The sequence below is a fragment of the Calypte anna genome, chromosome 15 (assembly GCF_003957555.1).
Source record: "Calypte anna isolate BGI_N300 chromosome 15, bCalAnn1_v1.p, whole genome shotgun sequence".
Taxonomy (NCBI): domain Eukaryota; kingdom Metazoa; phylum Chordata; class Aves; order Apodiformes; family Trochilidae; genus Calypte; species Calypte anna.
This window is the reverse complement of record NC_044261.1, coordinates 11,421,316-11,447,965: the sequence shown is the minus strand read 5'-3', so window position 1 is coordinate 11,447,965 and position 26,650 is coordinate 11,421,316. Positions and strand designations below refer to the sequence as shown.

At 48.7% G+C, this 26,650-nt stretch overlaps 1 protein-coding gene across 2 annotated transcripts in view; it reads left to right on the top strand.

The window, feature by feature from the left end:
• OSBP2 (oxysterol binding protein 2) overlaps nucleotides 1-26,650 on the top strand; it is an 86,394-nt gene that overhangs the window by 21,637 nt on the left and 38,107 nt on the right. For both annotated transcript variants that reach the window (XM_030460414.1, XM_030460413.1), the window contains one exon: nucleotides 1,867-2,075. In XM_030460414.1, the coding sequence (XP_030316274.1) occupies nucleotides 1,867-2,075 (209 nt within the window). The remainder of the gene's footprint in view (nucleotides 1-1,866; nucleotides 2,076-26,650) is intronic.

Sequence of the window (26,650 nt, the reverse complement as noted above, 5' to 3'; positions counted from 1 at the left end):
CTCCAAGCCCCATCCAACCTTCAACACTGCCAGGGATGGGGCAATCCCCTGGGTGTGTTGGGTGCTTTAATCCAGCTCTCCATGCTTTTTAACATCTGGAATATCTTATTTCCCCCCCTCCTTACACAGCCCTTCTGCATCTCCCCCGTGCCCAGCTCTAACTTTCTATTTCCAAAAGCAAATCCCATTGATGAGCTTTGGCAGGGACCAGCAAAAAAAAAAAAAAGCCAAAACAACAAACCATCCCAGCTCCTGGGCTGCATCCACCTTTCTTTTCCACGTTTCACCTCTCTTCTGCTTTTCTGCCCACGTGCTTTCCCATATGTGCAGGGCTCAGATTATTGCAGAAAGTGGAGAATCAGGAAATCTGCCTGGATCGGGTTATGCAATCCTTGAGTGAATAAGCAGCTCCATCTGACCACCAGTGCCTCTGAAGGGCACTTTATTATTTATTTTTTTTTCTTTTTCCTGTGTGTGGACAGAGGAGATTGCTTGTTGGCTCAGGGATGGGTCAGGTGCCTGCCTGGTGTGTGGGTGCTGACAGGGACTGATTTCCCATGCAAATTGGCAGGGGGGAAGGGAGCTTAAAGAAATGAGAGCTGCACCGAAGCTGTGCTCTTGGGTGGGAGCACAGGGCTGATTAGTATGACTTTAAATTGATTGATTGAAGTCACACTGGAGACCTTTGTTTTGTGTAGAAGAGAAAATCATTTTAGCAGTTCTCTGGAGGTGGGGAGGAATCCCTCCTGGAACGTGTCAGTACCTTCTGCATCACGAGGATGGCTTTGGAAATGTATGGTGAGAAGCTCACCAGGAGCCATCCACGTGGCTTGGCAGCCCAGAAGTCCCCCACATCCTGGGCTGCATCCCCACCGTGTGAGCAGCAGGGCCAGGGAGGGGATTGTCCCCCTCTGAAGATTCCCTTGGGGTAAATCTCATCCATCTCTGGGGTCCCCATTAGCAGAAGGACAGGGAGGTGTTGGAGCCAGTCCAGAGGAGGCCCTGGAGCTGCTGGGAGGGCTGGAGCAGCTCTCCTCTGGAGCCAGGAGGAGAGAGTTGGGGGTGTTCAGGCTGGAGAAGAGAAGGGGAGACCTTAGAGCACCTTCCAGTGCCTGAAGGGGCTCCAGGAAAGCTGGGGAGGGACTTGGGACAAGGACAGGGAGGGATGGGATGAGGGGGAAGGGTTTCCAGCTGCAAGAGGGGAGATGGAGAGGAGATGTTGGGAAGCAATGGTTTGGTGTGAGGGTGCTGAGCCCCTGGTTGCCCAGGTGGGGTGGAAGGAGGGAGCTGAGCCTGGAGAGAGCCATCTGCTCACCTGGGGGAGTCTAGGGAAGGACTGAGCGATTTTGTCAGTAGCAAAGGTGTTTTAGCAGCTGGGGAAGGGCTGTGCTGCTTTCATTTGCCTTATGAATGGAGATCTTTGAGATCTTTGCATGGGAGGTCTTTCCACTGCTAGAGAAAAGACAGGGTCTGAAGGGAGACTGAAAAAGCCACAGAATACTGGATGCTGGAGGTGGGACAGCAGGGAAAAGAGAGGAAAGGGGCAATACAAATGAGATGAGAAGGCCCAGTGCTGCACAGCTGGTGATTTAACTTTTAGGGCAACCAGAAGCACAGCAGGGATGAACCCAGCAGCTTCAATGCTGGGGGTGATGTTCATACAGGGGACCTCAAAGTGCTGCAGCCCATCCTTGGTTCCCTGTTCAAAGAGCTTGCCTGGCCCTGGTGCCTTTGCCATGCTTACTGCCTGCTTGGGATGTTTCCATGGGTCCCTGCTGCTCAGGGATGGGGAGGGGAATATTGGTGTTTTGGAGAGAAGCTGTGAGCAGGGGCTCTGATGCTCCTTTTCCCTCTGTTCTCACTCAGGACACAGGCAGAGATGGCTCACACGTGTCGGGGAACCATCAACCTCTCCACAGCTCACATTGACACAGAGGACTCCTGTAACATTGTGCTTTCCAATGGGGGCAGGACCTACCACTTGAAAGCCAACTCAGAAGTGGAGAGACAACGCTGGGTGACAGCCTTGGAGCTGGCCAAAGCCAAAGCCATCCGCATGAGGAACAACCAGTCAGGTAGGGTGTTTCTTGGCATGCAGCTCCATCCTTTTTCTCCAACTTCCCTTGCAAAGCAGCTCTTCTGTGCTTGCTAAATTGTGCAGAAAGCTTGGCGGGTCCTGTTCCATACACAGTTCAAATGAGCAGCTGGTCTTGTAGGGTCATCAAGGGTTTGAAACAACACTGCCTGCTCCTCAGGTCCTGCAGCATGTAGCAGGTCTAAAAAGCCCCCTGGTAATGGCTGTAAATTGCAGAGAGCCAGGAAAAAGGAACTAATGATCCTGCTGCTGAAAGACAAGGAGCTGTGTGCTTACCTCCTGGAGGCTTTGGGTTGGTCCATGTGGATGGGGGATGCTGCAAGAGGCACTAAGTGCAGGTCAGCAGTTCAGCCAGAGCTGCACCCTGCCATCCACCCATAGCTCAGGGCACTTTGACAGATGAATGAGATTATTTTTAGCTGAGCTGTGCCTCTCCCTGTGTATTTCCCCTTCTTTCCCCTGTGTATTTCCCCTTCTCCCCCATGGTGTGTTATCAGAGTCCATTTGGGACAGCTGTGTTATGTGAAACCCTGTGCCTGCTCCCCAGCTTCTCCTTGGGGTGTCATTTTCACTGCTGTGTTGTGTAATGGATCACTTAGGTGTTAAACCAACAGAAATATTTCAGTGTTTATAACTCTTCTGGGGATTAGTGTTTGGTTTTCTTCCACAAAGAAGCCTGGCTTCTGGTTGCAGACCTCATGAATGTCTGAAAAAACTGGCTACCCCTCTGGCCTGGAGTAAACCCACTCTGAGATTCTGAGTGCTGGAAGTCAGGTCTTAGACTAAGGAAAAGATGGAGTGAGCATTTTTGTTGTACTCTGATTAACATGAAACTGAAGCTTGAACTGTCCCCAGAATTTCAGAATGGAGATGTGTCAAAGCATGACCAGGGAATGTGCTCTGAGTTGTCTGTGTGGTATCTGACCTGTCCTGATCTGTGTTTGAGCTTTGGGACACCTGCAGATGCTGCTCTGTGCCATCAACAGCACTGAATATCAATCCATGGAGTGGTGGGATGAGGAGGAAGGGTTTTAAACTGGAAGAGGGAAGATGGAGATGAGGTGTTGGGAAGCAAAGGTTTGGTGTGAGGGTGCTGAGCCCCTGGTTGCCCAGAGAAGCTGTGGCTGCCCCATCCCTGGCAGTGTTGAAGGTTGGATGGGGCTGGGAGCAACTTGGGCTGGTGGGAGGTGTCCCTGCCCATGGCAGGGGTGGCACTGGGGGAGCTTTAAGGTCCCTTCCAGCCCAAACCAGTCTGGGATTCTGTGATTTGGGGTTTTGTCACCCTGGGGGAGGATTTGCTTTGGTAACAACACCCCAGCCTGGTGTGGATCTGGGGTTTGGCATAGCAGGGCTTGACTGCCTGGGCTGTCTGCTTGTGCTTACAGCCTTAATTGGCTGTTTTCATCTTAGCAAACAGGGAGGGATTAAAACCAGCTTTATACAGGGCTGGTTTGTAGACTGCAGGAGAGCAGGAGCTTTGAGCAGTGTGAAGGGAAAAGGAGGAGGATTGTTAGTGCTGGTGTAGTGGTATTAAAAAAGATCCCTAATTATTATTTCTCAGTTTTCCCTTTAATTGTTCTAGTGGTAATGTCAGTTTTGCTGCTTGATGCCTTTTCATTTGTTTATTTCCCCTCCTCTTCCCCCATAATGGATTTGCTTGCAGAAAACATTTTTCACTTGGCAGTGTGGGACAGCAAAGCATCTGCACCCCTCCTTGCCTCACTCTCCAAATTGTTGCTTCCCCCCAGTTTCCCCAAATTCCTGGCCAGGTATCTCACCCCTGAGCTTTGCTGGCAAAGCCACATCCCAGAGCTGGGCATCCCAGTCTCCTGCAGCTCCTTTCCATGTTTTCCTTTGTTTTGCCACAGCCAGCGTGGGGCAAGATCCATTCCCACAAAGGAACCAAAGGGATTTGGGAGGAAAGGGCAAAGGTTTGGGGCTTGGATGTGCAGGAGGTGGCCATGGGCTTCCCCATCTGCTGGATCTGTAGGTGAGGGGGTCTGCTCAGAATGTGGGGGGTCATGAAGCACTGAGTATTGAAATCCAAGTGGTTATGGGGGTCTGAACATGTCCCTGACATGTTTCAGGAAATTCAGACGTTGGGAAAAAAAAAATACAAAATGATTGCTTCTCCTTGTTGCATCAGCCTGGGAGTTTTTTTCAGCTGGAGAAGTTTGCAGGCTTTGGGAGACCCATGGGGGGGAAGTGCTTAAGTGGGTTGTCTGGATGTCTGCAGCTGATGAGCTCCTGGTGGATGGACATGAGCTGGGATCTGCACAGCCTCCAGCTGCTCCCTGGCAGTGCAAACAGGAGGAGGATGGAGGGGAATCTTTAGGATTCTCCTGTGTTTCACAAGCCAGGAAACCCCCTTTTTTCTTACTTGCTAATAATTCTGTTACTGTTTCCCCCTTGCCTGCTGGGCTAGAATCAGCCAAGCAATATGTTTCCCCCCCCTCAATTTGATGCAGATCTTTACCTCGTTCCCCAGGTGCAATCTATGTTGTATGGAGTTCTGTCCCAGATGTGCTCCATGATAATCATTTATTCTACAGGAACACAGAAAATGGTCCTTATGTAATGGCACAAATGAAACACGGGAGCAGGGATGCTGCAGCCTCCTCTGGAATCAGCAAAGGAGCTGCTGCTTCCCACTCCTCCCTGGGGGTGATGGAAGAGGGTTTGTTGTTCACCAGGAGTGGTGACAGGCAAGGGGAAGGTGATCTTCTCATTTAGAAAACCCCACAGTGATATTTATATTTAGAAAACCCCACGTTCTGGTGCGAGGTGGTGCTTGGGGAGAGCTGGGGGTGGTAGCATTGCAAACAGGGGTTGGGAGCAGGGAAGAGCTGCTTGGAAGGCAGTTCTTGGGAGGCAGGAAGCCCTGAAGCAGTTTTTAGGGCTCCTAAAATCCAGCTGGAGGTGTGGGGAGCTGTGCCATGTGCTGGCACTGAGTCTGCTGCCTGCTCTTGCTGCTTTTTTGGGGCGTTTGGGGCTCCTGTGCACTCCACATTGAGCTGAGGCTGCTTTAGGCAACCCTGGAAATGAATAAAAACCTGACTGCTGTGCAGGGGAAGGAAGGGGTGAGGGCTTTGGGAATGGCTGCAGCTCCCAGGCTGGTGATGCTCTGGCAGGAGGAGGAGGAGGAGGAATGAATGGGATGTGTGACACGAGGACACCAGCTGACAGTGAAGATCTGAGATGCTGCTGGCCCATGAGACATCACTGAGTTTGTGATACACAGAACATGTGGTGGGGAAAGTTGTTTTCATGATGGTCTTAAAGGAAATATTTGATTTTTATTTTATTTTTTAACATTTCTATTTTAATAATAATTAAAAAAGTGTAAAACAAACACTGCAGTGAAGCCATAAACCCCTTTATTCCTTTTACAGCTGCCAATCTGTTAATGCCACTGTGGCTCTTGTGCAGGGTCCCCTCCACCTGTGGCTGAGGTGCTGGGGGCTTCCAAGTATATTTTGTTCCCTGGAGCCCCAGGAGCCATTCCAGCCTCTGATTTCCTCTGCCAAGCTGGCAGGGTTGTGACCTGGGATGGGTGCAGGGAAGGAAAAGGCTCTTTTTTGGCTGAGCTGCTGCAGGAGGAGTTTGGTGGGAGGAAAAGGAAGAGCGGTAGATGTGGTTTATCTTGATTTCAGTAAAGCATTTGACACCATCTCTCACAGCATCCTTGTAGATAAGTTGATCAAGTATGGGTTTGGTGATCAGGTAGTGAGGTGGATCAGGAACTGGTTGAAAGGAAGGAGTCAGAGAGTTGTAGTCAATGGGGCAGAATCTGGTTGGAGGTGTGTGACTAGTGGAGTCCTCAGGGGTCGGTACTGGGACCGGTGTTGTTCAATATCTTCATCAACGACTTGGATGAGGGTATAGAGTGTACCCTCAGCAAGTTTGCTGATGACACTAAGCTGGGAGGAGTGGCTGACACACCAGAAGGCTGTGCTGCCATTCAGAGAGACTTAGACAGGCTGGAGAGTTGGGCAGAGAGAAACATGATGATGATGATGATGAAAAGTCTTTCCTGGTCCCTGCATGGTGGCTGCAGGAGCTGGAGCCTGGGTAAAGTTTGGGGGCTGAAGGAGCCCATGGCAGCAACAGGGACCTCCCCTGGCAAGCTGAAAAGCAAAACCTTCACCAGAAAAAGTGGGAGAAGGAGGAATATTTAGACTGGGGGTTATCCCTTGGATGTGTAAGTGTCAAGGAACAAGGGGGACAGAACGTTGAGCTTTGCAATGTTTGTATTTGCTACAAATCTTTTGGTTTTCAGAGCAGTGTGTGTGGTGTGACAGTTTTATTTCTCTTCCATACCCACCTTCTGTGTTTCTATAAAATCTGGTTTTTCTTTCTCATTATTTCTTGACCTCTCACCCTGCACTCAGGACAAATCACCACTATTGGCTGGCTGTGAAGGCAAGAGTTATTTCCATCATTTCATGTTTTTCAGCTGCATGTAAATAAATGTTTCCTTTGTCTTAGTGGCTTTTTTTTTTTTTTTTGCTTCCATTTGATTTTGTCACTTCCCCACTTTTTTTTTTTTTTTTCCTTTTTGTCAACAGGATTTATCAAGGTTCTTTGTGACTGCAAAGAAAAAAAAAATCAGTGCAATCAGGGAACCTTCACTCCTGTTTAATTATTTCCCTGGAGAATGAAAACTCCCACTTCCCTGGGATTTGAAGCAGCTTTGGAAGGGTCCTGTATTTTGCATGCAGTGGGTAACATTTGGCTTTATGTTGTTTTGAGCTTTCAAAGGCAACAAGGAGCATTTCCTCTGGGTTAATCCCTGGGAAGAGCCTGGCAGGCAGTGACCAGAGCAGGGCTGCTTTCTGCCTCTGGAATTAATGCCATGGAAGTGCTGAAACCCAGGAAGAGCAGAATGTGCCTGGCTGCAGCTCGGGTCCAATCCTGTGCCCATTGTGGGGGGGATTATTTGCCTGATCCCTTGGGCTTTGGTCCCTGGCTGGACTTGAGCAGTGGCTCAAAGGGAGGCACCCGCTGGGGTTTGTAGTAAAAATGTTGATTTTTTTTTTTTTTTTCCTTTTCTGATCCTTTTGAATGAGGGTTTGGCTGTGGCTGGCTTGGTCCTCAGGGCTCTTTGGTGTTGGAGTGGGAAGCAGAGGGCTGGGGCTTTGCCTGCCTCCATCAGGAGATGCATTTGCAAGGGAAAAACAGGGGTTCCACCTGCTTCCCTTCTGCTGGGAGGTGACAACCCTGAGCCCACCTCCTCTCCTCTGCCTACAGAGAACCACCAACCCTTTCCACCTGGAGAAGCAAATTCTCCCCCTTTGGCAAAGGCTTCCTGCAGGAAGGGCTTTCCCTGGGAGGCTGCTGGCTCTGGTGCCCTGGGAGGAGCAGGAGATGAAGGTTTGGCTCCTGCCCAGGTCTCATCTTGGGGCTGGGGATGCAGCTGCAGCTCCTGCTCCCTGTCCTTTTCCTTGCTGCCTTCTCTGCCTTCCTCAAAGGCTGCAGAAATGAGTTGACATTGTCCCTCTTAGGTCCCCAACCCAGGCTGGTGTCTTTCTGTTCATACCAGGGTACAGGACTGCTCTGAACTAACAGGGGAGGGATTTGCCTGTGTAAAGTCTTGTGCTTTTTTTTTTTTTTTCTTTTCTTTCCCCCCCCCCTTTTTTTCTTCTTTCTTTTCTTTTCTTTTCTTTTCTTTTCTTTTCTTTTCTTTTCTTTTCTTTTCTTTTTCTTTTCTTTTCTTTTCTTTTCTTTTCTTTTCTTTTCTTTTCTTTTCTTTTCTTTTCTTTTCTTTTCTTTTCTTTTCTTTTCTTTTTTTTTCTTTTTTTTTCCTTTTTTTTTTTTGCCCTTTACTTTGCTCCTTTTTCTCCTGTTCTGTAAACTCATGGTAAATTCTTGCCTTGTCCTTTGTCCTTCCAAGGTGGTGACCCTGTGTCCTGAGAATGGGATGGCAGCCTGGGCTCCTTTGCCTTCATAACTTGCATGCCTTTCAGCTATTTTGAAATAGTTCTGGCTTCATTTTAGTAAAATGTCCCCTCAGTGGCCAGTTTCCATCATCTTCCCCAGTATGGAGCAAGCCAACCCCTGGCAGAGGTGACCAAGGGCTGGGTGGCACTGTGCCATGTGGAGCTGGAGGTGAATTTGGTGGCTCTTTGGGTGGCTGTCCCTGCTCTGATGGACTCAGGAGGAGCTGGTGTCCCAAGAATTTGGCTTCCAGGTCAGGCCTGGTGTTTCTGCTGCCTTTACAAAGGAATCTCCAGCCTGACTGGTGAGGAGGGGGCTCTCTGTGGCTTCATCACCTTTTGTGGGGGTGCTTTGGAGAGAAGGAAAAAGCCAAGATGAGATGTCAGGTGCAGAGCAGACCTGGGAGGATGATATACAGAATATGTGCAGAATATATACAGATGATGCACATGCTCTTCCTGAGTGCTTGGCCCAGTCCTCAGACTCTGGGGAGTGATCAGAACCCCCCTGGAGTGTTCTGGGCTGCTGTGCTCCTTTTGGCCAAACCCTCCCAGCTACAGGAGCAGCCTGGATGGGTGTTGAGTGTTGGATGTTGGGTGTATCCTTGCCTTGCACCAGCAGCATCTCTGCTGAGGCAGGGCTTTGGCTGGGCAGCATCTGGGCCAGCAGAGCACACAGTGCCCGTGGCAATCAGTGCTGCCCCTTCTGCCAGGGCTTCTCCAGGTGCATTTTTTTGCCCTGATCCCACTCTAGGGTTTATCCTTTAGAGAGTGGGTGCAGGAGATCTTGTCCCTGCAGGCAGGTCCCTCCTTGGCTCCTGCCAGGCATTCAGTGTGGATTCCCTGGGATCTTAAAACTCCCTCTGGGGGTGGCAGAAGTGGGAAGGATGATTTGTGTCATTACTTCTCTGCTGAGCCTGCTGATATTAGCTTGGATTTTTTTTTTGGTTTTTTGTTTTGTTTTGCTAACTTCTTAATTGGAGCTGGGATACAACTGAAGATGGGTGCTCCCTTGCTGCTGGACTGCTGATTTTACTGTTCTTGCCTGGCTTGGGTTTTACCTTGTTGTACTTCTGGGTCTGGGTGCTTGGTGTTCATGACCACCAGCAGCTTGTGTGAACCCTTGTGGGGTGTGAAGAATCTGGAGCCAGGATCTTCCCAGTGATGCCCAGTGATAGGATAAAGGGTAATGGGTGCAAGCTGGACCATGAGAGGTTCTGTCCCAGGCTGCCCAGGGAGGTTGTGGAATTTCCTTCTCTGGAAACATTCAAACCCACCTGGATGTGTTCCCACAGGGTGATCCTGCTCTGGTGGGGGGTTGCACTTGATTTTTCAAGGAATGGTGGCAGGAGGCAGCTGGGGGGGCTTTGCCCTGGGTACCACTCACCTCCAGCACCCCAGCTCAGTGGCAGCTCCATCAGCACCTCTGGAGATGCTGGGATCCCATCAGGAGATATCCCAGCTCTTCTGTTCTGCTCAGCACATCTCCAGAGCTGTGGTTCCATGGTGAGTTTTCCCCCTGGGGATGCCAGTGCATGGAGCAGGAGCTGCTCACACATCCTGCCTCTCACTTGCACCTTGACCTCTTGCAAAATGCTGGCAACAGGTGATTATGACTTAAATTTTATAAGCAAGCTTCACCTGTAAGTATTTTTTAATAACCTATTTAAATAATGTAACATGTTTTTTTTTTTTTTTGTATGGTTGGAAGCATTTCCAGCTCATGAAATTAGTTCAGTGTATTTCAGGTTTTATTTTTAGGCATTTAAAATTCCCAAGTGTGTGTTTTGGTTGGGTTTTTTTATTTTTTATTTTTTGTTTTTTTTAAACTGTCACAGAAAAAAGATTGTTGGAGGAAAATCAATTTTCAACTCGGAAAAGAATAACAATTCTTACTAATTAGAAACAAGCCATTAAATGGAAGCTGATGCCTTCACAGAGCCTGAAGGTATCTGTGGTGGCAGAGCTGTTTTATGCTGAGGGCTGGATGGAAGGAAAGGCTTTTAGGGCCTCAGCCACAGAACTGAGACTTGGATTTGAGCTTGAGGTGGGGTACAAATGGCCTTTGCCACCCCTGCAGGGCCCACGGAGTCCTGCCACTAAAATAATTTGTATTTTTTCAGGCTGGATGCTATGGGTTTGTTCTCTGTTCAGAGGCTGGTGAGTTGGTGGGACTCCCAGCTTGGTGGCATCAGGGTCATGTGTGGCTTCCTGTGTCCATGGGATATCCAGCATCCCTCAGGACACAGTACAGGGGACATCCAAGTGCATGATTATTATTTAGGAACCTGCAGATGCTTCACCCAGTGCTGCCAAATGCTCTGCTTGGCTCTGGGGGAATGAGAAACTCCTCAGAAAAGACTTTTTCCACCTGTGCTTGGTTTTCTCAAACCTCTTCCCATGGGTGGCACTTGACTCCTGAGCATCCCCTGGCTGCCAGGAAGCTCTGCTGGGGGTGGTTTGCTCCCAGCCCAAGTGATGCAGGCTGCCCTCTCCTGGCAAATTCCTTCCACCAAGCCCTGGATCCAGCAGGGTGTGCCACCAAAGCCCCAAGCCTTGGATGATCAGGGAGCCTGGGATTTGGAAGATGCTCACCTACACCTGACTTTGCAGCTGGCTTCTTAAGGAGGACTTGCAAGAGGGGGATTTAATAGCCAAACCCTGCTTGAACCCTCTCCAATGGGACACAAGAGTCTTCTGCTGCTCCTCTCCCCAGCATTACAGCCCAGGAAGCCTCATGGAGACCCCAAATCTTTCCCTGCACCACGGGGAGGTTGGGGTGGACAGGGCTCATCTCTGCTTTGCTGGCATCTTGTGGTGCTTTGTGCTCCTGCAGCTCCTCCTGCTGCTGCCCAGGTGGGATTTGCTGCCAGCAGATGCTGGATTTCCTTGGATGCAACCTGGGAGATGTGGGATTCCTCTTAAAGAGTCTTTTAAGTTAAAATTAAGGAAGTGAAGAGCAGCTTTGAGAGGGTTGAGTGGCAGTTTTATTCTGCCCTTAGTGGAACTTAATCTTCAAAGCTCTCTCTTGCCTGGTAACTCAGAGCCTCCTCCACTTGCTCCATCAGTAAGGGGTGGGATTTATGGAGAGCCACTTGGGAAGCAGGAGAGAAGGATCTGCTGGGGGTCTCAGCCCTTCAGGTGGCAGTGTTGGGTGGGTGGGATGCCTTTTGCTGGAGCCCTCCCTTTCTATTCTGCCACATCCAGGATGATCTGAGTGTTTCTGGAGCAGCTGGATAATCACTGGGAGCAAGGCTGTGGACAGACTTCAATGGAGAAGGGCTGGAGGGAGGCAAACAGTTGAGTGAGGGTCTCTCAGCCATACCCAGGAGCTAGAGGGGACACTGAGCCCCCAGTTTCTGTTACTTCTGGTGGCTGTGGAGCTCTTGCAATCCAAAGAGGGGCAGCCCATTCCCTGTCGGAGCAGTGTGGCTCTGGTGGTCTTGCCCTGGATCCACATCTTTTACCTTGCTGGTCACTGAAAAAGAGGAGGAACATCCTTGGGGAGTGAAGCAAAGCCTGGGGCTTACTTTCTGTTTGTAATGTGACAGAGGGGGTGATGCCCACCAAAGTCATGCTGCCCACCATGCTGCAGTGGAAGGAGGTGGCAACCTACAGCACCCGAAGTTCCTGTGGGTCCCTGGCCCTGGGACAAGTGCAGAGACACAGTATGGGATGCAGAGTTCTCCAAAGCTGAGTGTAGCCCCCAAACCTGCTTTTTTCCCTGTCAAACGACTTCTCCTGGTGCTGTAATAACATTACCTTGGCAGGGATGCTGGTGATGGAGATGAATAAGGATGGGTTTCAACCTCGGTTATTCCATTTGTAGCTTCAAGTAAAAATTCAACTTTAAGGCACCTTCCTGATTTTAAAAAATCATTTCAGGAAGAAGTACTCCCTTGGGAAGTAACCTCTTCACTTCAGACTTAAATATTCATTTACAGATGAGCTGGACAGGTTATTAAGGGAAAACAAGGAGGAATGGAAGGATGACAGGATGATAAAAATCCAGTTTCTGATTCTTCCCTCTGTGTACTGATAAGAGCAGAAATTGCTGATGGATCCTCCTTGAGGGAAGCAATAGGTGTTATATTTAGCAGCCCTGGAGCACAGCAGTGACTTGGCACACTGGGCATGGGTAATCACTCAGCTTCTGACACGAGTGAGGATGTGGAGGGGCTGCACAGGGAAGGTTCTGATGCAAGCAGAGGAGTGAGCAGCAGCACCAAGGTGGAAAAGAGAAGGACCTGATGGCAGAAGATGTTGCCACTGACTTAGGGAGAGGATGGAGGAGGTAGAGCAGCTGTTAGACTGCCTAAATAGGCTCCTTGGGGGTGCAGGAGGAGGTTTCCAAGCTGTAGGGGTAGGTTTATCCTTCCCCTTTGTGAAGGCAGCTGGAGGTTGGTTATTCTCTGTTTCAGAGCTGGTCACTGCCCCAGAACCAAAGCCTCTGGGCACTTGGTTCCTGTCCTCAGAACTGGTGCTGCTTGGACTTGATTCCTAGCAGATACTGGCAGGATTTCCCCCCCCCGAGGTGTGCAGCTCATTGCTAGGGAGGGTGAGATGGAGCCAGACAATCCTGCCCATCCCAGGGGTGTTTGCCACAGCGTTACCTGCATGTCCCATGTGGAGGTTTGTAGGAGATCTCCTGCCTAAGTCTGTTCCACCCAGACCACAGGCTCTGTGGGGAGCAGCTGGGTGTTTTATCTCTGTTTATCTACATTTGAGTGTCTCTGGATGGGATGGTGCTGCTTGCCACCCCTGTGACTGCAGAACCAGGGGGGTGTTTTCAGTGGTGCTGTGTCAGCCTCCTCTCCTCCTGCTCCCTTTTGTAGCTCCTTCATTTTCAGTCAGCTCAGCAAGTGGCTTTTTCCTTCCCTGCCTCTTCTGCTTGAACCTGGGGAGCCATGACCCAGAGAAACCTTTTCCTGCTCCCTTTCCCCACGGAGCATTGTGGTAGGAAGCAGTGCAAACAAAAGGTGCTGGAGGATCCATGTCTTGCTTTGAAAAAGGAAGGGAAAAAAAAGACCAAAACAAATTGCTCCTTTCCTCTGCTTTCCAGCTGTAGGATGGATGAGCTCCTGGATGAACTGGTTTCCTGACTTGAGGAAGAGGCAGCCCAGGACCATCTGGATGGTCCAGCTGGACATCCCTGAGCCTGGTGGTCCCTTGGCAGTGCCTTGGGTTGTCCATGAGAATATTCAGGGTCTCAATCCAGGTGAAAGGCTTGCAGGTAGGACCACCTGCTTCAAGAGAGACAGGGAACTACTAGAGAAGGTCCAGCAACAAAGCTAATGGGAGAATTGGAGCATCTCTCTTAATGAGGAAAGGCTGAGAAAGTTGGGAATCTGGAGAAGACGAGGTTGAGGAGAGACCTTGGCAATGCCTACAAGTAACAAAAGGGTGAGTGCAAGGCAGATGGAGCCAGATTTCCCAGTACTTCCCAGTGACAGGACAAGGGGCAATGGGCACGAGCTGGGACATAGGAAGTTCTAAACCTAGGAAAAAGTATTTTTACTCTGAGGATGACAAAACCTGGCTTCAGGGAGGGTGTGGAGTCCCCTTCTCTGGAGATATTGGAAACCCCCCTGGATGCAGTCCTGGGTGATGTGCTCTGGGTGATCCTGCTTTAGTGGGAGAGTTGGACAGGGTGATCTCTGGAGGTCCCTTCCAACTCTGATGATTCTGTGCTGTTACAGTGGGGTTGGTGAGGTGTAGTGAAATGAGGCAACCAGGTGCTGGTGAGGTGTAGTGAAATGAGGCAACCAGGTGCCACTAATTGCCAGGGAGTGGCCATGAGCTTGTGTCAAGCCCACCTGTGCCTAATTAGGGTGGGCCCCAACTGCGCATGAGCAGGACCAGGGGGCCAATAAAAGGTGAGTCCTGAGACACAAGCTCAGCTCAGTCCTGAGCACGCCTGCAGAGAGGTCAGTCACTCTCAGAGCACTGTAGTACCTTCATTGCACCACTAGTGCTCATTGCCCTCAGGGTGAGGCTCTGAGGAGTCTCAGAACCCGGGGCCTTGGCATTGCAGTACTGGGTCTGAGAGTGATGAGCGCTGGTGGCGCAATGAAGGTCATACAGTGACTGACCTCTCTGCAGACCTGCTCAGGACTGAGCTGAGTTTGTGTCTCAGGCCTCACCTTTTATTGGCCCCCTGGTCCTGCTCATGCAGGGGCCCACCCTAATCAGGCACAGGTGGGCTTGACACAAGCTCATGCTCACTACCTGGCAATTAGTAGCACCTGGTTGCCTCATTTCACTACAGTGAGGAGCTCATGGTGTTTGTTATTCCTCATTTTTATGGTGGTGCTGAACTAAGCCACCTCTGCCCCATCCAGGAGCCCTGGAGCATGTTGTCCTAGGAGTGATGGTGGGGGGGGGAGGATGGGAGCTGCCTTGTTTTTCTTAAGGCCCCTTGCAGCAAAGTCCTCTCTGGAAATGGTGCTGAATAAAAGCAACTTTGGGGCCTTTAATTTCCATAGTTGGGTGTCTCTCAGTCCCATGTGCTCTGTGTGGTCCTTTCGTGCTTGTACTCGTGCAGTTCCCTCACTTGTGGCCCAGTGCTGACTCTGGTGACAGCTCAGGAATGGGCTCAGCTCTCCCCTAAAACTTCTGTGAGCCTCTGAGCGAGGCTTTGGGTGGTCCTGGGTCTGGGACAGCATCTGGGCTCAGGCTTGAAAGTCATTAAATGGAAACAGGCTTTGCTAGAGGTGACAGAAGGAGACTCCTTCCATCTCTGGAAGCCAAGGACCTCCCCAGGAAGACTCCTTCCATCTGGCTGCTAATTGCTTGCTGATTCTCATTAGTGCCAGTTAGCAATTAAATACTGACAGCTAAAGCTGAGTTTAGCCAATACTGTTTGGTTTCCCCTCAAGGTGAGAAAATCCCTTTCCTGTTGAAAAAAGGTCTTTTTTTTTTTTTTTTTTTTTTTTTTTTTTTTTTTTTTTTTTTTTTTCTGGGGTCCCCTCAAACATCTGGGATTAGAAATGTTGGGGAACAGAAGCACCAGCCCTGAGGTTATTGATCAGAGAGACCCAAGGAGGCTGAGAGGGTTTTCCAGCCACCCCTGGCCACTAACCAAGGACATTTATTTATGACCAGGATATTTATTTATGAGCAGGATATTTATTTATGTGCTTCTGCAGGTGATTTGTGTTGCTCTGAGGCTGCTCATCTCAGGGTGCCTTATTCCCTCTGCTCCTTCCTCAGCCTCTGAATGAAAGGGGAATTATCAAGACCAATTTTTTCTGCTTTTGGAGAATGGCAGTGCTTGTATGAAGGATTTTCTGAGAAGGTCATGACCAGGGCTATGAAAAGTTTGGATATGGGCTTCCTGACCTAGCATGGACCAGAGGCTCCTACACTGAACCTCTGGACATCCTCTGGGATGTGGAGATGAGAAGTTACCATCAAAGCTGGGTTATTTAAATCAGGGCTGGGTGATCTTTCAGGTCCCTTCCCACCCAAATATTTGTGGTTCTGTGATTGATGGTGGCAATGCTGGGCCTGGGGAGCTTGGGGCCATTCCAGGTGAATTTAGATTTCCATTCTCCCACCAGCAGCAGAGTAGGGAATCAGTTCAGTGGAAATCTGGAGAAAAAAAATGCAGATTTTTTACCTGAAGCAGCCCCAAAACATTGGGCTCAGAGGGCTGATACATTACGTGTGTCATTCCAGACCATCCATCAGTCCCCAGTGATCTCATCCCTTGATTTGTATTTATTTTTTTTAACCAAGGATTATTTAATACTTAATTTTAATATCCCTGAGGCTTGATGATGTGCTGCTTGGGGAAATAATTGCAATGAGGTAAGAAGAGGCATTGCATGGACATGTCATGAAAAATGACAGGATGGGTGTAATTTGCAGGTCTGAATTAACGAGGGGTCAGATTGCCAAAAAAAAAAAAAAGAGGGGAATTAAAGGGGTTTTATTCAGTCTTTATCTGGTTTAATAGCAAAATGTGTTTCCCTGCAATGAGATTTAAGAGCAAAGAGCAATAAATGATTGATCAAACACCCCAAGTTGTATTGAATCTGTGTTTCCCTGGTGGCACTGTCAGGTGTGGGACAGTTTGGAAGCTCTGGATTTTAGGACATGCATCATATCAAGCCAAAACACTTCATTTTTTTCTTTTCTTAGGTTTTGACCTTATAAAGGATAAAAGGCAATGTAATAGCTCAAACTTGGTGGTTTGTTTTTTTTTTTTTTAAAATCATTTTGGTGGATTTGGTGGCAGCTCTGCCCTGCCCTTTGAGATCCCTTGAAGCTCTCAGTGCAAACTGGTCCTGTGTCCCCTGATGGCAGCAAAGAGCTGAGTCCAGCTCAGCAAATACAGATAAAATGTTGCATAAAATGTTGTGGTTTTTTTTTTTTTCTCTTTTGGTGGTTTTTTTCTGTTTGTTTTGTTTGTTTGTTTTTTGTTTGGTTTGGTTTTTCTGTTTTTCTGGTTTTGGTTTTTTGGGTTTTGTTTTTTCTGCTTTTGGTTTTTCTCTTTATATTTGGGGGTTTTTTGTTCTTTGATTTTTTTGGGTGGTTTTTTGGTTTTTTTTTCAGAGAAGGACATTTTTTGCAGGAGCAAAGCTAATAAGTAGATAATAAATTAATTACATAAATAAAATAAATAATAAATAAAACCTTCAGGCATCTGTGTCTCTGGAGAGAACCTTTCTGCATGACCTTGGCCGTGGAACGTGGTTTGGCTTTTGGGTGTCCCTGGTTTGAGAATTTTGCAGATAAAGAGAGGGGAGGTGGGTTTGAAACCCTGCAGGTCTTGTTTTCCTGCTGCTGTCCAGATATTCTGCTTAATCAAGGAAGAAGATTCCCACTATTTATGGGTTTCAGTTGTGCTGTTGTCTTCTGCGTGGCTGGGGATGGAGTCAGGAGTGTGGCTTTCCCAAAGGGCATTTTGTCTTGGAAGGAGGGGGAAGTTTCAGCTCTGGATTCCTTGAGCCAACAGGTTTTTTTTGTAAAAAAAAATTAAAATTGATCCATGGGGGCTGAGATGGAGCTGAGGGGACTCACTCCATGGAGATGTCTGCTGAGCTGGGACTGCCACTGGGGAAAAGTAAATCCAGCTGTAAATCCAGGATGTAAATCCAGCCAAAGGGGATGTGGGGAGAGGCTTTGAAATACTGAGTATTAGTGGGGGATGTTGCTCTCCTTGCACCCATCCCCAGGGAATAGAATCATAGAATTGGCTGGGTTGGAAGGGACCTCAGAGATCATCAAGTCCAACCCTTGAACCACCATTGCGGTTGCTAGATCATGGCACTGAGTGCCACATCCAGGCTCTTTTGAAATATCTCCAGACACGGAGAATCCACTACTTCCCTGGGCAGCCCATTCCAATGTCTGATCACCCTCTCCAGAAAGAAATTCTTTCTAATCTCCAACCTAAACCTCCCCTGGCACAACTTGAGACCCTGCCCTCTTGTCTTGCTGAGAGTTGCCTGGGAAAAGAGCCCAACCCCCCCCTGGCTCCAACCTCCTTTCAGGGAGTTGTAGAGAGTGATGAGGTCTCCCCTGAGCCTCCTCTTTAGGCTGAACACCCCCAGCTCCCTCAGCCTCTCCTCATAGGACCTGTGCTCGAGTCCCTTCACCATCCTGGTTGCCCTCCTTTGGACCTGCTCCAGCACCTCAATCTCCTTCCTGATCTGAGGGGCCCAGAACTGGACACAGGACTCGAGGTGTGGCCTCACCAGAGCTGAGTACAGGGGCAAAAAAAGGGACCTGGGTGCCTGCTCCCCCCAGCCCCTGCCATCAGGGCTGGTGTGTGGGGGGTTTATTTTGGGGGACTCTGGAGTGTGGCTTTTCCTTTCCTTTCAATTAACCAAATTATCAGCAAAATGGACTTTTCCTGAAGTGGCTGTGATGCTGAGTGTCAGCTGTAGGGATGATTCCCACCCCCCACACCTGTGGGTGTGTTGGGCATCCTGTCCCATCCCAAACTGGAGGGAATGGGGTGGTGGGGATGGTGAGAGGGGCAAAAAATCTCAGGGTGGCAGCAGGATCCATTGTGTCCCTGTTCCTGTCCCTGTTCCTGCCTTGGCAAGGCTGCAGGGTCAGGGGGATGAGCTTCAGGATGTCCCCTGGGAGATGAGGGGGACATCAGGGTGAGGGGAAGTTGGGGCATCACTGGAGCTGGGATGTCCCTGGGGTTCATTTCGTGGGTGCCAGAAAACTGCTGGAGGGGGTGTCCTGGATCAAGATATAGGACAAGAGGAAATGGTTGTGCCAAGGGAGGTTTAGGTTGGATATCAGGAAAAATCTCTTTACTGAAAGGGCTTTGGGATGGGCGGCCCAGGGAGGGGTTGGAATCCCCTTCCCTGGAGGGGTTTCAGAGGTTTTTAGATGTGGGGTTTCAGGAGATGCTGGAGTGGTTGTGGCAGATGGGTTACAGTTGGATTTAGGTCTTTTCCAGCCTTAATGATTCTGGGGTTCCATGATTTTGAGGCAGAAATGGGCCAGAAAACAGCCAAGTTGGGTCACAGAGGTGAGGAATTGGTTCTGTTTGTGGTTTTAATAAGCTTATAACAAAGTGAATTCCTTGCAGAGAGGACTGAGAAAGTCTAAAACCCAGAGAAGCAAAAGTGCTGTTAGGTTTTACAGATGTTTTTTTTTCTTTTTTACCACTTAAATAATCCTTCCTTTGATGCACAGAATTAGAGACAAAGCCCAATGTTCCCTTGCTGGCAGGAGAAGGTTTGTTCATGCTGAATGGTTTTCCTTTAGAAAATGTGGAGAGTTTCCTTGCTGCATAGGCATGGAGTGAAGGGCTTTTCCTGGAAGGGAGGAGTAGAAGAAAAGAGGTTTGGAAATGGTGAGTGGTGTGGTAGCAATAAGATGAAATTCAGTACAGCTGGATGCAAAAGACTGTGGAAAAAAAAATATTAGTTTTGTTTTGGCTGGTTTAAGGCAGGTGTTATATTGAATATATTGTGTGGAGATGTGCAGTCCCCAGTGCCTCTGTCTGGAGCAGGACAAGAGTTATGGGGATGGAGAATCCCTTAGAAAATCCCTGAGTCCTGGAGGAGGAAGATGTGGGAGCAGCATTTGCAGGGAAGGGGTTGTCAAGTTGATGGCAGAGGTGGCACACGGGCCCTCTGGATGTGGCCTCAGTGTCCCTCCTAGTCCTGTGTCACCACTGGAGATAATACAGAGAAAATCTTTTGCTGTGACCTGTGTGAAGTGCTTTCCTTCATGGGATTCTCCATGCATTTAACTTCACTTGCAGCGCTACAGGCTGGGCACAGAGTGGCTGGAGAGCAGCCAGGCAGAAAGGGACCTGGGAGTCTGGATTGACAGGAAGGTGACCATGAGCCAGCAGTGTGCCCAGGTGGGCAAGAAGGCCAATGGCATCCTGGCATGTATCAGAAACAGCGTCACCAGCAGGTCCAGGGAGGTGATTCTGCCCCTGTACTCAGCACTGGTGAGGCCACACCTCGAGTACTGTGTCCAGTTCTGGGCCCCTCAGTTTAAGAAGGATGTAGAGGTCCTGGAACAGGTCCAAAGGAGGGCAACCAGGCTGGTGAAGGGACTCGAGCACAGACCCTATGAGGAGAGGCTGAGAGAGCTGGGGCTGTTCAGCCTGAAGAAGAGGAGGCTCAGGGGAGACCTCATTGCTGTCTACAACTCCCTGAAAGGAGGCTGTAGCGAGGTGGGAACTGGACTCTTTTCACAGACGACCTTCAACAAGACAAGAGGACACAGTCTTAAGTTGTGCCAGGGGAGGTTTAGGTTAGATATTAGAAAGAATTTCTTCACGGAGAGGGTGATCAGGCTATGGAATGGACTGCCCGGTGAGGTGGTAGATTCTCCGTCCCTGGAGATACTTAAAAAGAGACTGGATGTGGCACTCAGTGCCATGGTCTAGCAACTGCTCCGGTGGGTCAAGGGTTGGACTAGATGATCTCTGAGGTCCCTTCCAACCCGGCTAATTCTATGATTCTATGATTCTATGATTCTTTCTTTAAGTCCCAGGTGTATTCACGGGGCTGGGTTCTGTGAGGCTTGCTTGGGTTTTTTTTTGGTTTTTTTTTGTGTTTTGGAATATTTGGGCATTTCTGGAAAGGAAGTTTCAATGCAATATTCTATGATCCAGCATATTATTATATGCTCATATAATTATATGTTACACACAGTAATTCTATGGTATTTCAAGGCAGGCAGAGCTGAACCCACACTGAAAACAACTGAATGCTCAATAAATAAATGAATAATAAAATTATACATTTTTAAGGTGTTTTTTCTCATCTGCCCTGACATCTTTCAGGAGCTGCCTGCAAGAAGGGGCTAGTGGTGTGTTTTGCCACGTGAAACTTTTACAACTTTTACCACCTCAAGGCTTGAAATTTCCTTGGTTTTTCTCTGACCCCTTTTGTGCCTCCTGTGTGTTGGGGCAGGACAGTCCCCTCTGCATGGATTGAAGTCCCCTCAGGGCCCCAGGGTGAGGAAAAGGAGCTCTGGAAAGCTCAGGATGGAATTTTGGAAGCACAAATTTGAATTTACAACTTTTCAGTGTTACAACCAAGCAGGAAGGGGAGGGGACACCCTGGCTCCCAGCTTGGTGTCAAAACACAGATCCTGGCTCCATCTGGCTTTTTGATCTGATAATAGGAACTGAGATGCTCATTTTGAGCTAAATCCCATCCCGGCCTTCCCCTCCACTCAGAAATTGCTTTTCTTGGGGTGATCATGTGGATTTTTCCCTTGAAAAACTGCTGGTTCTTACCTAGAGGAGGATGCACAGAAGTTAATAAAATTCCTGCATGCCCATGCATTAGTTTTCCCTGCCTTGACTATGTGGCCATAGCTTGATTTTCCAGAATCTGTCCTTTTTCCACACAGGATGCTTACAGAGTCCCTGCCATTTAAAAAAAAAAAAAAAAATTAATTTATTTTTAAAAAAATCTGTATACAACAGCATGGCTGCAAACTGAAAAATGGATTATAAGCCTTTCCTTTGTTGCTATAAAACCCTTCCAATCCACTGAAATGGGGAGAAAACTAAAATCTGAACTATTAATACTTGTAAATACTTCTCCAGCTCCCTGAGCTGTTCCAGGGTGCTCAGCTGCCTGGCAGGCAGGAACAGTTTGGCTGCAGCTGCTCCTCTCCCCCTGAATTGTGATTTATGCTGCATTTTTTTCCTCTGGCCTTGCTTGTTTCCCCTGAGATTGGTCAAAGTAGGAAAAGCTGGGAAAATCCAATTGTCCCCCAATGGAGGGGTGAGGAAACAGCCATCATGTGTGGTGGTGAAAGCTCAGGGGGTTTTGTGGTGTTGAGCTGCTGGAGGGACTGGGAAATGTGGCTGCGTGAGTGAAATGGAGAATGATAAAAATGAAAAAAAATAAAAATTCTGATGTATATTTTAAGCAAATGTCCTAAAAATAACCTCCTGCAGCACTTAAAGGGACAAGCTTCCAAATGACATCCTCCTTCTCCCTAAAACCAGCATCCCTTTGGATGACATCCCTGCATATCCAGCAGCCCCTTCTGCAGGGCTCTGGGGACAGCTCCAGCCAAACCTCCCCTCCCGGGGCTCTTGGGTCAGTTTAGTTTTTGGGGTTTTTTTTCCTTTTTTTTAGTTTTTGGCCAGGCTGCTCCCTGCTCCTGGCATGGATGGAGTTAAGCCTTGCTCCGTGATGCATGCTGGTAAGAGGCTGGTTTGATGGTTGCTGGGAGCTGAGCTCCGGAGCAGCATGTGGCCAGAATCTCTGATGTGAAATGTGGCACGTTGGGCTGACAGCTGCCTGAGGACCTTGTCCTTGATTTCTTTGACTTTTTTCTTCTTTTTTTTTTTTTTTTTTTTTTTTTCTCCTTCCCTTTCTTCCCCTTTAACCTGAAGCTCTCAGCCATGTAGCACACAGCCTCTGCGCCAGGAGCTGTTGGGATGAAGGGCAGGGGCTGCTGGGAGCCAGGATCCATCCGTTCCTTCTGCAACGCCGCCTGTCTGAATAAATTTCACAAGGGTCAGTGGCCTTCCCAGCACCATCCTGCCCCTACCTGCCAGACAGCTCCAACCTGGCCCAAACTCCTGGTACCCTGCCCTGCAGATGCTCTGAGGAGCCGTGGAGCCACGAGGTGCCTTCCCGGGATGAGGGATGGGGGGATCAGACCCCAGGCAGGAGCCTTGGGATAGCAGAGGAAATGTGGGAAATTGTCCCTCTGGGTCTGATGGGGGGGTTTGTGTGGTGGCTTTCCCAACAGATGGGCTTTGGGAATGGTGTGGTGCAGCCTTTCTGGGTTGGAGATTTGATAAAGTGGGTGGCACTTCGCTCTTTCTACTTTTTCAGGGGTTTATTAAAAAATGACAGTAAATCACCTGCAGTTCAGGTGTGACAGAGTTCTCCTGCTACAAGGTTTTTTAAATGTGACAAGAACTTGGCCTTTCTCTGAGCTTTTAATATCAAAGAGAAAAAACTGGTTGGTTTGGAAGGGGTAGGTTAGTTGCTGGTGCTCTGTGTGGAGCTGGGACTTGGTTTCAGTCACTTAAATCTGGTTTTTGCTCTAAGCCGAATTACTTTGCAGCTGAGAATGAACCAAATGTGCTTCTGTGGGTGTCTGGTGCATTACTGATGTGAGAAGCAGTGAGGTTCTCCAGGAAACGTTTTTTTGGTGGGTAAAAAGTTCTCCTTGACTGGTGCTGAGCTGGAGCACAAGGCTGTGCACTGGAATTCCTCATCTTTTATTGCTGCCAAGGTTATTCCCAGAGTATTTTCTGAGAGAGCAGAACAGATCTGCCAGGGGTGGGGGGTTCCAGCTTTCCATTTGGACAACTTTTGGATTGCTTCTTGGTGGAGGGGCTAAGGAGAAGCCAGGCTTCTCCCAGCAAAGGGATGGTGGGGAGGAAGGAGAGTTTCTAGGATGGTTTTTATTGTCCCTGGAGGTCACTGTTGGCTCCCCTGCCCTTGGGCACTGACAGCTCCTGGCTTACTGTGCTTTATTTATATTGCTGCAGTGCCCAGAGGGTTTGTTCCTTCTGGGAACTGGGGGAACTGGGGGCACTGGGTGATGCTCACTGGGCTTTATAGAATCTGAGAATGTCAGGGGTTGGGAGGGACCTCTGGAGCTCATCCCATCCAACCCCCTGCCCCAGCAGGATCCCCCAGGGCAGGGCACCCAGGAACACATCCAGGGGGGTTGGAAAGGCTCCAGAGAAGGAGACTCCACAACCTCTCTGGGCAGCCTGGGCCAGGGCTCCCTCACCCTCCCAGTCAGGAAGTTTCTCCTCAGGTTGAGCTGGAACTTGCTATATTCTACCTTCAACCCATTATTCCTTGGTGGTCAAATCCAACTGCTCCTCCTTTGATGTAGTTTGGGATAATGAATAGGTTTAAGGAAGGAAAAGGCACAAACCCCACAAAAATCCACTAGGAATCAAGTCACTGTGTCCTCCTACAAAAATTCCTTTGGCATCACATCACCATCTGCATGGGATTCATCTCATCTCATCTCATCTCATCTCATCTCATCTCATCTCATCTCATCTCATCTCATCTCACTCCAGGTGATCCCATGTCTAAGAGCTGAAGCCTGGTCTCTTGACCCAGAGTTGTCTTTCTCACCTGGAGAGAACCAGGCACCTCCAAGAGCTCTTTGCTTCTCCTCATAATAAATTGTCTCCATCCCTGAGGGAAGGTCTGGGGGATCTGCTCAGGATTGAACTTTCCATTCCTGGCTGTCCCAGGTGGGGGAGCTGAGGGGGAGCTGAGTCCTCCCATCATTTTTGAATCCAGGGGTTTCAAGTCACCACTTTTGAACTCTGGTCTTGTTGTATTTCCATTCATGTGTGGTGTGAAGCAGGAACATGAGCTCCAGCTGTCTGTGTGGACAAGTGTCTCCATCCTGCTTTCAACCATCACTTCACAATAAGATATTTTCCCAAAATGTGATTTCCTTCCCTAGAAAAAGGCACCACAGAATGGAGAAACACAAATAGGGCAAATGGAAAAGCAACTGAAGATTTCCAAAAGATTTCAGATGACCCCCCCCCCCAAAAAAGAAATTTTATTATCAAATCCAGCTTGTCCTCTTTCCTTTGGGTTTCTTTTGGAGCTGTTTTCTCTACTGGGTGATGTAAGGACACACGTGCACAGCAGTTTATGTAACCAGGCTTCAGCAGAGAAGAAAATGCCCCAAACCAGAATTATTCTCAGAAAAAACTGAAGCCAGCCTGGCTCCTGTTGTGTGAAAGTTGAGGGGAAGGTGATGAGTGGGGAGCACAGAAGAACCAGTGACCCCCCTGAACCTGGGGAGATGCCTTCCAGGGGAAGGTTCGAGTCAGGTTCTTTTGAGTTTAGGACTGGGAGAATGTTTGGTGACCTTGGTGTCTGTGAGTGATGGAGAGCACAAAGCCATTGGTTTTGACAAGTTAGGAAATATCCTCAGGGTTTTCCATACTTCTGCCATTGCTGTGCCCACCACTGTGCTCACTATGGACCTGGGCAGTTCTTTTCCTTGGCACCTCAACCATATCCATGGTGGGACTGCAGGTGTGATGTGTAACCCTGACTGTGTTGGAGTGGAATGGGATTTTTAAATAGTTTCAGGTGGCCTTCAGTAGCCTCTCCTGGGCATGAAGATGCCCCACCTGATCTCCATAGCCCTGGGCAACGGGAGAGACTCATGCAGGGGCTGAAGGGCACGTGGAGCCCTCTTGGAGTGGACACCCTAAATCCCAGCCTGATTATTTCCCTTCAGTTTAGTGACTATTGGGTTCATCAGGCTCCCTTTTATGCTCCTCCTGATACTTCCAGTGGCTCAGTGGGGTTATTTTCCTGTCCCCAGAGCATCTTTCCTCTATTTTCTGGTGGAAAAATGATGCTTTTGCCAAGCATAAAGCTTTCCCTGTTTGGCAGGGAGAAGGTCCATATGCCACATGGGGAACCTTTTAAGCAAACTCAGAGGGGTCTTGGCCCTGGCACATGACAAGGAAATATTTTTTCATGTTTTAACAACAAACTGACCACCAGAGCTGGGAGAATCATTGGCTTTTAAAATGAATTTAAGAAATGTGTACAAACCAAAGTCTCTGGTGAGCAGGTTTTCCCTGGTGAACATGCAATGCTTCTGCAAGTGAAAATAGTTCCCAAGGAGGCTTTGCTGTTCCTTTAGAAACCCTTACCCTGTAATGGTTGTTTTCTACAGAAATCATGGCCTTAAAGCCAGATCTCTCACCTAAAAGGAGCTGGTTGAGGGATGGTTCCAGTGCTGATGACTTGCAGCGAGCAGCCCAGGGGAAAGCTGGCCCTGGTGGTTTGCTGGGCAGGAGATTTGCAACCAAAACCACTCAGCCAGGAGGCTTTGGGGTTGCTTTTAAAAGCTGTAAATTAAATTAAGGGGAATTTTTTTTTTATGCTTCTGTATTTGTTAAGGACTTGATCTACTTTGGTTAAAGCAGATATGTGATGGGATATTATGTGTTGGGTTCATTGACATTAGCTCCTTTAAGGAATAAGGATGGAGGTGTTGAATCCTTCCCTAAAGAGGGAAAAGTTTTATTTTGCATGATGGAAATGGGGTTTATCTGCATTATGATGACAGATTGCAGCTATGGGTGCACAGGTTAGCAGGAATGCAAGCACCACACTTACTGTGCCTAGAAAGGTTGGTAGGTAATTGGCAGGTAAAGATAATTAGCTTATCTTTAGTTAATTTTGATGCTCTTGAAGCTCTTCCCAGCAGAAATACAACACTCCTGCTTGCAGAGGAAGTTTCCAGCAGAAATATCCCTTGCAAGGTCTGTGTGGTGTGCACAGTGCCAGGGTTCTGGGTTTCTCACCATGTCCCTTGCTCAGCAGATGTGATGGGGTGTTAATATTTTATATATATGTTAATGTATTTGATGGTGGCACAGATGGTCATCATCTAATGAAAGTCAAATCCCAGGGTGTCACCTGGAAGTGACCAGAGCTCCTGGGGTTGAGCTGTGGGTGATGGGCATCTGCACCTCCATGGCTAGGGATGGCTTCTGCCTGCACCATGAAACAAGCAGGTGAAGAAATACTGCAAAGAGAGCAGTGGGTGTTCATAAAAAATGTATTTAGGGAGAAATCCTTTGGTGTGAGGGTGCTGAGCCCCTGGCCCAGGGTGCCCCCAGAAGCTGTGGCTGCCCCATCCCTGGCAGTGTTGAAGGTTGGATGGGGCTTGGAGCAACCTGGGCTGGTGGGAGGTGTATTGAGTGGTGCTTTAATTTAATTTAAATTCAATTTTTTAATTTCAGTTAAAATGTAATTTAATTGCATGGTAATTTAATTAATGATCACAGTCAAGTGCACATTTTGTGCTGGCGTTTGTCCCACCTCAGCCTTGGTGGCAGTTGTTAGTTCAGCTCTGCACTCAGTGAGCTTGGGTTTGGACCTGTCACCATGTGTCTCTGAGCCTGTGGTGATGTCCCTGATGCTGTGCCCTGAATGTGTCCACTCCTCCCTGGGCAGGTTTGCTGCATCCCTTGCTTAAAATCTCACAATTTTAGGTGAAATTCTGGGTTTTGCTGAAGCTTCGCCCTTGCTGCCTGTTGGAAAAATCTTCCTTGCAATGGGAAAATCTTCCCTACAGAAGGACTGACTCAGGTTTTGCCTTTCCTTCCATCTGAAACCTCTCCCCAGGTGGT